An 11,246-nucleotide genomic window follows, 5' to 3' on the forward strand; every position below is an offset into this window, starting at 1 on the left:
GCTTTAATGAATAAACCCATGAAAATTGTTTATCCTGCCTCCAAATCTTAACCACCCCAATAACTTTAGAAGTTACTTAAATGGCTAGTTGCAAGAAGCGGTGTCAGTCACTATGAAATATGTGGACACTGATAAATATAGAATACTTGTAAAAATGAGGTTTTTTTTCTTTTCCCCTGTGGATAGGAAGTACTTAGCTTGGAGTAAAAACATACCATTCTGGTATATGTTTATTTTATAGGGAGTGCTTTTATAGCACTGTAGTATGAGATAGCTGAATTAGGTAGCTACATACTGGAGGCCAGGAGTGGACTTGTGGGAGTTCTAGCTCACAAGATGACACGTGGCATCACTGAAAGATGGCAAGAGGAAGTAATATAGCCCTATGTAGGTGCAAGTCCTGTACTTCTCGTGGTGTGAACGCCGGCTATCCCAAGGGCTTTTTTTTTACCTTCCAAACAGTTGAACTCTTGGTCCCAGACTTACACTTTCTCAACTGTGTTGCTTCAGAGTTTTTCTACATGAGAACCAGTCTGTTGCTTCCACTAATAAAGCTGCCTACACTTTTCCTGTAATCAGAGAATCCATGCTGAGTATGTTAAATGTCTGTGGCATATGCATTCTGCTCCATTAAATAACAATTTTCACTTTCAGGCTTTCAAAAAAAACCCAACCAAACCCCAAAACCAAAAAACTCCCTCCCCTCCCCGCCCCCCCCAAAGATGACCTTGTACAAAATAGTGCTGACAATCAAATTAAGTCTTGCTTGTGGTAGCTTGTATGAGTTTCTGAGGCACTGAGCATCAATGTTTAATTAAAATGATGGTATTAGAAAGTCTTAGTTGTATATCATTAATATTATTAGATGACTAATTAGAAAATACCATGTGGGAGAAGGCTGCAAGCAGTAAAATGCAAGTTGTCTGGCACATGCAGAGAGAATTGTATGTATTACAAGATAATGGCTTCTCAGATATCCCATGCTTGTGGAGTAACTGCTCTTTACTTAAGGAGAAAAAAATACAGCATCTGAAGTGGACAAGAATTAAAAGGGAAACATGCGTTCTCTGTAGAATACTTTGAATCATGGCAGGCTTCGTGCAACTGCAGTTGTCTTGGACTGTAATACTCACTGCCACCATGTTAGCATCCCTGCTAGTATTTCCTATAGTCAAGAAAGTAAAGGTCGAGTTCTCAGGTTGTTTATAGAGCAGTAAGTGCATTTTTGAGCCAAGAGGTGTATCATCTTTGAAGATAGCCCTGTCTGCTTATTATCAACTTTGTGGGGAAAAAGAGGGGAACCTACAGATTTTGTTAGCCTTAGCAAGAAATTGGAACTGTACTTCTGACTTCCTTCTGCAAGCTTTTTCTGCAGAGCAAAGTTAAGTGAAAAGCGTGGTCAGCTGATTCGTCACTGAATGTGCTGTGTCTCTTCCTTACTCCTCACAATGTTAACAGCCCTTTGCAGTAGAGTGATGTGGCTGAAGCTTTAAATTGACTCTGGAAGAGAATTTGTGGGAAGTCTCACAAAAACAGCTACTCTGCAGCTGTGTTGGCTCTCTGCTGATACAGTGTGGTTGTCATGCTATGGGCCTCACAAATACCACTGTGGTAGCTGGAAAGAAATTTAGCAACCACGGCAGCAGACTTCAGACTGAAATGGTTGCATTAATTGTTGGGGTTTTTTACATTTCTGCACACAAAATGCAACAAAATGTTCTGCAGCATGCCCATCTCAGATGCTCTCGCTGTACAATGAGTGGGAGGCACATTTCGCTGCTTCAGTTTGCCCTGCTGGGAAAGGAGCATTCATGTTCAGGTTGATTTTGCCCCTTCTCTTCAGAGATATGTCTAACTGAGTGAAGGTGCCATTTCCTGAAGTCTTGCTTTTGTAATAGCTCTGCTTTTATACACCTACACAGTTCTGGAGAAAGTATTTTGTTTTGTTCCTCAAGCCTCCCTCCTTTTCATAGCTCTGCAATATTTGACTTTCCTACTGTCAGGAAACAAAAGGGAATTGAGCACCTTAGTGACAATCAGTAGATAAAATAGGACCTCATCCAAGTAATTGTCCTTCCCTGTGACGCTTGTCATTCCACTTCCAAAGGTTTTTAATGTGTTACAGGAAGCTCCTAGGGAGTGAAGAAGCCTAAAACTAGAAGCAATACTAAATTTTGATGCAAAAGTAAGGACACTTCACTCTCTGCCAGGAAACAGAAGGGAAATTAAGGTGCCTCTGAAAAGCCAGTGTGAAAACTACATGCCCTTGGGAAGTAAGGAGATCTGGGATGAATCCACTATGTCAAACCTGCTATTTATACCACTAGACTCTCAGAAGTCAGTTATTTGAGGAGTAGCTGTAGAGGTAGAATATTTTAACTGGAAGTTACAGCATTAAATCCATTGATAGGTTGAAATAATGTAAACAATATTATCAGCATTCACTTAAAATAGTTCTTTGCTCCTTAGCTACTCACCTTCTATGAAGGGTTACAGTCTGAGGCAGTAAGTTATGCATCTTCTTAGCCCTGCTGATGTGGTCCCCGTAGGTTCATTCTGAAGGAACAGCATAGCTCCTAAATGATACTGCTGGAAAACTCTGAAGAGCAATATATTGTCTTTTATTCTTGAATAAGCTCAGTTTTCCTTCAAAAGTTGTTAGAACTATTTTTTGTGTGTTTTAATTGCATACTTAAAAGCTAAACGTATATTTGAAGTTTCTGCTCTATCGGTATTCAACTTCTAATCACTGCCTGGTAGGTTTTGACTGTTTTCAGTGGATTCTAGCAATAGTTGTACCTCAGTGCCGGTGACTTGCCTTGTTTATGTTACTGACTGCTCTTCTTGGTTCCTTTTTCTCCTCAGGTTCATGTGGCAGCTGTTACGCGTTTTCCTCGATGGGTATGCTGGAAGCAAGAATACGTATCCTCACAAACAACACTCAGAAACCGATCTTTAGTCCCCAGCAGGTTGTGTCTTGCAGCCAGTATTCTCAGGGTGAGTACACTGGAGTATACAGAGATAACTTTCAGTAACGATAATGCTACAGAAGGAGACTGTATATTAAAAACTTCCATGCCTTCCCCATCACCCATGATTTAGTTTTCTCATAAAGTATCTGGCAGGCTATACTTTATAGTATTTCTTTTTTTTGAAAGAGTGCAGAAAATATTCCAGAGTTGTCAGCCCACCTTACTGTAGGGCCCCATGCTGAGGACATTATTAGATTTTAGGTAGATCTACCTGGGAGATGGGGAATATCGAAGGAGTAGGGCTAAAAATATAGCTAAATTGCAATGCATTTTTAGAAAGAGTGGAACCAAATATCCTCCCAAAAGCATAATCAGAGGGAGGAGGAGGAGCATATGGGGTGGGGGTGATGAGCAAAAGCCATGATTAAAGCTTTCCAAAGGACAGTACCTGTGTTAGGACAGGTCTCACTGCGTGTAACTAAGTGCCCTTCCAGATGGGCAGTGTCAGGAGCGATTGGATGAGAAGGTCGTCCATGCATTAGTGTTCCAAATACGGCTCCCACTGATGTCATTTTTCTTGTATGTTTCAGAAAGCTAGCGGTAGCTGACTGGAATATTAGGATTATCTGGGGTCACTGCAGTTTGTGTTTGATACTATATCTAAAAGTATTCTGAAAGATGGACTAAGAGAGTCTCCCACCTCAAATAACTCTCCAAGAGAATAAGCAGATGTCTTTTTGTTTAGGTTGCGATGGTGGTTTCCCATATCTCATTGCTGGAAAGTATGTTCAAGACTTTGGTGTGGTGGAAGAGGACTGCTTCCCTTACACAGCCCAAGATTCTCCATGCACTTTCAAGCGCAGCTGTTACCACTACTACACTTCTGAGTACCATTATGTTGGTGGTTTCTATGGAGGCTGCAATGAAGCCCTGATGAAACTAGAACTTGTTCTGCATGGGCCAATGGCTGTGGCCTTTGAGGTTTATAGTGATTTCATGCTTTATAAAGAGGGGATCTACCATCACACCGGGCTGCAGGATGACTTCAATCCTTTTGAATTGACCAATCATGCTGTCTTGCTGGTGGGCTATGGTACAGACCCAAAAAGTGGTGAGAAGTTCTGGATTGTGAAGAACAGCTGGGGCACCTCGTGGGGAGAAGATGGTTACTTCAGAATCCGCCGTGGCACTGATGAATGTGCAATTGAAAGCATTGCAGTGTCTGCAACTCCTATTCCAAAATTATAAATGCAGAGGTCTTCATCCAGTGCCTTGTCCTCAGCCATAAGAACATACCAGTTGTTAGACTGCAGTTAAAATCTGTCCTTTAGCTTGAACAGGGGAGCTTTAATGAAATTTTCCAGAATAGAGCAAACAGTTTCCCTAGGTGGGGGAGATGAACACTGTTAGCTCTGCTCTGTGCACTGAAGGCTTCTTCTCGAGTCTGACAGTAGATCACCTAGAATACAATGGCTGTTTTGGTAGCAGTGGTGATAGTTATTCATCGTGCATATACATCTTCAGTCACCAGTTGCATTTTCTTCCATGGACAATCTTGAACTTCAGATCTCGGAGAGAAGCATCTGCTATGATAATCTGTAACTACTCTGAAAGGACACTGTAGTGCCTTACTTCTCAGAAATCAGGAGGTCACTGCAATCGAGAATATAGATGTGGCTTGGGGAGGGAATGGGCAATTACACTGATTAAAAGGGAATTTTAAAGCTTTAAGTGTCCTGCAAAAACTGCATGTCAAACCCTTATGACAAAAAAAATCAATTCTACATTTCAGGCTGTTAATAAATGTTCCAGTTCTGGATTTTATTGCTGTGCTTTGCAATTGATCATCTCAGAGTTGAATAAAAATTGCCCCACTCCTGGAGGAGTTTGTACTTGTGGAAGCATTTGGTTCTTTATTTCAGTGACCTGTCTTAAGTTCTGAACTTCCTGTCAAGAATTTTTTACTTTAGCAGCATCTAAACTGGTGGGAAAGGAGGATGTGAGGGGAGAGAAACTAGGAGTCATCCAGCTGAGGCCAAGATTCTCACAGCAGCATCAAGCAAGGTTGTCCAGGAGTCTAGTAGTCCTTGCTGTAGATATGGGACAATTCATTGAGTAAATGGCCTAATTCCCCAGTAATCCTGCTTAAATCCTCTGTTAATCTGTTGCTCTATTCCTTTCAAACATACGAGGTAGAAAAATAGAGGTGGGGGGGATTGCTGCAAATTCCAAATGTTGCAACCCAGTACTTGGTTAATGCAGCACTGGCCTTTGCTGTTCTTTACATGAGTAAATAGGAGTGACTTAGAGGCGAGTCCCAGTTTCATGGGTAGAAGATGACTTCTGTGGTAATTCTCTGTTAAAATAACATGTGACCGCAGTAGTCAGTATTTTTATATAAAAAGTACAATCTTATGGTTTGGGGCTTTTTTTAGGGCGTACGGAAATTTATGAAATACAGAAAAATGGAATGGTTGTCCATAATCAAAGTATCCCATTTAACTTAGAAGGGAAAACTCCCTTTCAATTCAGCAGCAAAATTTCACAAGAACTACTTCACTCTAGTTTGCTAAAATTGAGGGGCAGGTGAAGGATAGCTTCATGGTTTTGGCTTTTTTTTTTTTTTTTTTTTTGAAACCCCTAACAATGTCAAGCCATGTTTGGACATCTAGCACTTGTTCAAATTCTGGCAAAACACCTCTGGAATAGCTTATATTGTGCATTAGATTGTTTTAGCTGAGGGAACTGCGGGGGGGAGAGCAAGATACTTGCTGCTTCCCACTTGGATTGTTTGGTGTTATTGCAAAACAGGGGTCCCATGAGGACTTAACCCATTGGTAGCAGCTGCAGGACATCATGCAGACATACAATTCTCCCACACACCTCTTTACCTAAAATACACAACCAAGCACACAGCTTTTCTCTTGCACTTTTCCCTCTCTTCCCCTTTCTTCTCCCAGAACAGTTTTCCCTGGGGAATATGTTACTGGGATGGGAGAGGCAATACTGCTTTCCCCTGACAGTGTGTATGTGGTTTGTGTCTGCTGTGTTACGGGGCATAGCAACAGTGCCGATAATCATGTGCTGATAAACAGCTCTCAGTAGGTCACCCACTCCCATTATTCCAGACATTGATTTGAATTACAGTTTTAAAACTAAAGCTGAAAATTGCTTGAAACAGTCAAGGATGGAAGAAATTGTTGCCTGTGCTTTCATTTTGGAAGACAAGACTATGTTGGCTGCAGTGCAATGCCAGCAGAAAGCTTCCTGCTATGCTGATACTACAGCTACACAGCTTGACCTTGGCCAAAAAGGCCAACAGCGTCCTGGCCTGTATCAGCAGTAGTGTGGCCAGCAGGAGTAGGGAAGTGATTGTGCCCCTGTACGTGGCACTGCTGAGGCCGCACCTCAAATCCTGTGTTCAGTGTTGGGCCCCTCACTACAAGAAGGACACTGAGGTGCTGAAGCGTGTCCAGAGAAGGGCAACGAAGCTGGTGAGGGGTCTGGAGCACAAGTCTTATGAGGAGCGGCTGAGGGAACTGGGTTTGTTCAGTCTGGAGAAGAGGAGGCTGAGGGGAGACCTCATTGCTCTCTGAAAAGGGGTTGTGGCAACGTGGGTGTTGGTTTCTTCTCGCAAGTAACTAGGGATAGGACAAGAGGAAATGGCCTGAAGTTGCAACAGGGGAGGCTTAGGTTGGATATTAGGAAAAATGTCTTTATGGAGAGAGTGGTCAAACATTGGAACAGGCTGCCCAGGGAGGTGGTGGAGTCACCATTACTGGAGGTGTTCAAAAAAACATGTAGTCGTGGCACTTCGGGAGCTGGTTTAATGGGCATGGTGGTGCTGGGTTAATGGCTGGACTTGATGATCTTGAAGGTCCTTTCCAACCTTAGTGATACTGTGATTCTGTGACCTAACTTGGATGACAGCTTAATACTTCAGCAGCCATGTTGACACCAGTATAAAGTCTCCTGAGGTGCAGAAGATGGTTGTCCTTGTGTAGGTGATCTGCAGGCTTGTCTCCTGCTGACCCATGAGTGCCGGTGGTTTCTCTACACAGATCCAATGCACTTTGAACATCCCATGCATTTGGAAGTGTCAGTTCTTAGTAAGCAGGTATTTTCATGAAGTTACAGCTTTGTATGGATGTTCTAGATTCTTGGATTTCTTTAACATCTGTAGCACTTGAGATGAACTTAAGGATACAAAAGCTAGGTATTTCTTACTGTTTTTACAACCATTAAGAAATGGACTCACTTTAATCAAGCTGTTGCTGATGCTCATGGTACTGTGAATGTAAAAATGCTCGCTATTCTCCATGCCTTGTATCATGTTAGCTACATGCTTTTTGAATAAGATTGTGTGTTATTTTCTTAGAAATTCCCATGTCTGTCTTTCTGTCACTGCTTGTGTGTGGCAGCTGCACTGGTGAGGATGGGACACTGCTCAGAGCGGTCTGTCACCATCGCTGCCCCCAGCGACTGTCATCGGACGTACTTGTTTGCCTCTGTCTGATTGCGGTATGTGAATGTCCCTGTTCTCAGTATTTCAGAGTTGCACAGAGAAACGTCCCGACGGAGCTAGTATCTGGCCAACATGACATATTTGGATTCTCAACTTTTATTTGGGGTTGTGGGCCAAGTACAGGAAGTACATTTGGCAGCCACAGGCTGAAGACCAGCCAGAGCATTTCCTTCCCATGGGATAAAAGGGATGCAACTGCAAGAGTGGGTAAACCTTAGAAATGAGGAGGTACCGCTCCACTTTGTGATGGTGCAGGCTGTGACACAGCTTCACCCACTGGTATCCTTCCAGCCCCTCAGAAGGTGAAGAGCAGGGCTAAGCTTGGTGGTAAGGAGTACAGAAGACTGAAAATAAACTGCTGTCCACAAAAAAGACAAAATGGAGAGATGTGTGTCTCTGCAACTTCAATTCACCATTGTTTAAGAGGCTATAGTTTGTTTATGTGGCTTCTACCTATAAATGATGTGTTATCTGGAGTAGTGTAAAATCGCTATTGCTCAGGAGAGTAATTACAGGTTTGGCAAATATGCCTTGCAGTCAACAAATAGGGGCCTGATGTATTTAATTTGTCAAGGAAAGTTAATAGATAATGTCATGGCTGATAAATACTTACAGGGGAAACAGCGCTGATCATCAGTCCAGCAAATAGAGATATTAAAAGTTCAGTGTTTTGAAAATTAATACATAGAGAGGACAAATAAGCTCTAGCTGTTTAACAGCAAGCGTAATAAATCCTTAAAATCTATCAAGGGCTGTGGTGGAGTCTCAATCACTGGAGATTTTCTAGTTTGAGTACTTCCCCTGACACAAGAATTGCTCAGGGAAATCCTGTGGTTAGTTTATGACGGAGACCTGGACAAACTGTCATGACTCCTTGCTGTGTGATCCAAGGACTTCAAACACAAGGTGGTTTTTAACTTCCAAAGTTGTCAGTCTAACTTTGCACCGTAAACTGCATATAAAGCGACAGCAGACACTTTTTCCTAGATTTGTTCAAATTGCTGAAATTGGGATTGAGTAATGTTAGAGTTGTATTGGCCCAGGGGTCTTGGGAAGATGGGGAAAACCACAATGTGTGCCAATGGAGTTTATTAAAATAGCAAGCCCAGGAGAATATTATACTTTTGATAGCTGCCTTTTTGTTTGTTCTTTTTTAAATGACTTACACTTCATCTGTTGCTTTCCTCTCCATTGCCGGAGGCTTAGAACTAGTTTGTGAAGTGAAGACCATTGGACTGCTTTAAAAGGTTCTCCTGCTAAAATAAGATTTCCCATGACCTCCAAAAATATTAACGTATATTTCTCAACTACTTGGCTTTCAAGGTGTGATTAAAACAAGATTGTAGGTATAGTTAATGGAACACCTGCAAGGATGTCAAAAGGAGAATTTTGAAAAGCATTTTTGTCTCAATTTTTTTATTTAAAAAAGGACAAATGCTGATTTTTGTTTTAATTTTAGAATTAAAAAAAGAAGATGGACTAAGGAAGCATTTTTTTCAGTAGTTTCAGTCTACAAAAGAGCATCCTTCGCCAAGATTTTCAGTTTTCACTTTCTCATTCTTCCTTTCCCCTCCAAAACACCATAGCAGGTTTTCTTTCCCACCAAATACTCTTTTCTTCAGAAAAGCCATTTCTGGCATGTGTTGAAATTCACTTTAAAACATCAAAGCTATCACTGATTTCACTTTCATCTCAATGGATCGGACTTAACACTGCTTTAGGCGATCAGCAGGGACAGAGCAGCCTGAGATAGCTGAGACTGTCTCACTTTGATTTGAAATAATGTAGGAAAAGGTGTGGGCTCCAGAACGTGCTGAAGAGCAGGACATAATGCCTGGAGCCTCTTGGGGGTGTGGATGTGTACCCAGACTGATTGATGGTTAACTGGCTTCCCTCAGCGCAGTGCATTATACATGAAGATGTATCTATCTACTTTTAAAAAAAAGTTGATCTCAATTTGAACCTTGAATTTGAAATTTTGAGGGAGAGCCCAAGCATATTAAAAAAAAAAAATCCTTTTCATATCCTGAACAAAATGGACCAAAAAAAAGGTGGAAGCTTTGACTACAGTATGAAATAATAAAACATACTTGGCCACCCCTTCTGAACAGTGAGTTTTAAGTGAAAAGGCTTGCACCCTGTTTGACTGAGAGCCAGAATATCTTGTGTGACGAGAAGTTGTCTGGGAGTGCAGTTCAAGCAAGCTGAGATTTCTCTGCCAGTTGCTATGGCTTCTAAACATAATGTTGGCTAAAACACTAAAAGCAGCTAAAACACTAAAATACTAAAGCAGTGTGTGAGCATGTGTGTGTGTAAGTTTAGGTTTCCAAAAAAAGTAAGGAGCATTTAATGGCAGCTGGGAAATTATTAATGACCTGCAACATTAGGAGGTGGTCTGGTGCAGAACATTAACAACGCATCAGTTTTTATCAGCTCCCTCTGCATGACAGGTGGGGCAGGAGGAGAAGGTGAAGCCTTTCTGTACAGGCTATAGAGGAACAGGCATGTGAATATGCAGAATTTTTCTGTATCTGTAAGAGGAAAGACATTGACATGTACTCCTGCCAGTTATTCCTAATCACTTCATTTGGATCAGCTGATTTGATCCAGCAGATGCTATTTAGCATGGGATGCACAAACTAAATTAACATCTCTCTCTCATGGTAACATCTCACTAGGCTGATAGTTTTGCTCTTTCTTCACCAAGAACATTTTGCTATTCGTACTTTAAGATATATATGCATGTTTGTACTTGAAGTGATCCCTGGGACCTCTGATTTACCTCATTAAATAGCAAATGTTTTAAAGGGCTGTGTAGAAGGGCTGATATCACTTTAGCAATATGGCAGGTGATAAATTTTAAGTACTGTTATAAGCACCAAAGATAGTAAAAGTGATGTCTTTGCCCTAGGAGGATTTCAGAAGTTTGGAAAACATTGTGCATTCTTAAATATCCAGCAATTCCAGCCCTAATACTCTGCATGTAAGATGGGGAAAAATTCCCAAAATATTAACTAAGTGTACAGAATCCTTATAATTACATTTAACAAAGGAAATATAATGTATGCAGCATGTGGATTTTTTTAAAACCTCATTTAATTGCCTTTTCTATTACTCTCTTTACTTATTCAACACTTGTGACAATAATATAATGTAAAATTATGTCCTCTTCCATTGTTCTGTTTAGCATTTAGCCATAATAAATAGGATTTTTGGTCTGTACTGTACATGGGATTCCCTAAGACTTTTCCTCCCATTAGCATTGATGACTGAAGGAAACTAGAGTATCTGAGAAGATAAATATTCCTGAAAGCAGAGATGCCGTGACCTCTGGGAGGCCATTACTTCACCTGGAAACCAGGATAGCCAAAGCAACAGTCTCTTGATTTTCGGCTCACTACTCTGCTCTTGGTCCTACTGCACCACTTCTTGCTCCCAGCCCGACTTCAAGGTTCTGGTAAATCTCTTGAGCCCACTTAAAATCCTGATCCTATTTTGGGACCCTCTCACCTCACCCTGTAAGTGTTTAGGTACAAATAGGAATACTCCAAAAGCTGACCATTTGCAGATCGGATGACTATGTCTGCAGTCTGTACTGTAATGTCACTTTACACAAAGATATCCTTCTAAATCTCATACATTTAATAAGGCTGCTGAGATTGTGAATTTTGTCACTCAGTTATGTTTCTCCCTCCTTTTGTGAAGCCCTCTATTAACCTTCGGATTATATGCACAGGCTTAAATTTCAG

At 41.3% G+C, this 11,246-nt stretch overlaps 1 protein-coding gene across 1 annotated transcript in view; it reads left to right on the forward strand.

The window, feature by feature from the left end:
* The window catches only part of CTSC (cathepsin C), a 7,308-nt gene extending 2,907 nt beyond the window's left edge, over nucleotides 1–4,401 (forward strand). Inside the window, exons 4-5 of the mRNA XM_010292619.1 lie at nucleotides 2,866–2,997; nucleotides 3,718–4,401. Coding sequence (XP_010290921.1) covers nucleotides 2,866–2,997; nucleotides 3,718–4,220 — 635 coding nt within the window. The 3' untranslated portion in view covers nucleotides 4,221–4,401. The remainder of the gene's footprint in view (nucleotides 1–2,865; nucleotides 2,998–3,717) is intronic.
* The last annotated feature ends 6,845 nt before the right edge of the window (nucleotides 4,402–11,246 follow it).

Source organism: Phaethon lepturus, unplaced genomic scaffold, assembly GCF_000687285.1.
Source record: "Phaethon lepturus isolate BGI_N335 unplaced genomic scaffold, ASM68728v1 scaffold10608, whole genome shotgun sequence".
Taxonomy (NCBI): domain Eukaryota; kingdom Metazoa; phylum Chordata; class Aves; order Phaethontiformes; family Phaethontidae; genus Phaethon; species Phaethon lepturus.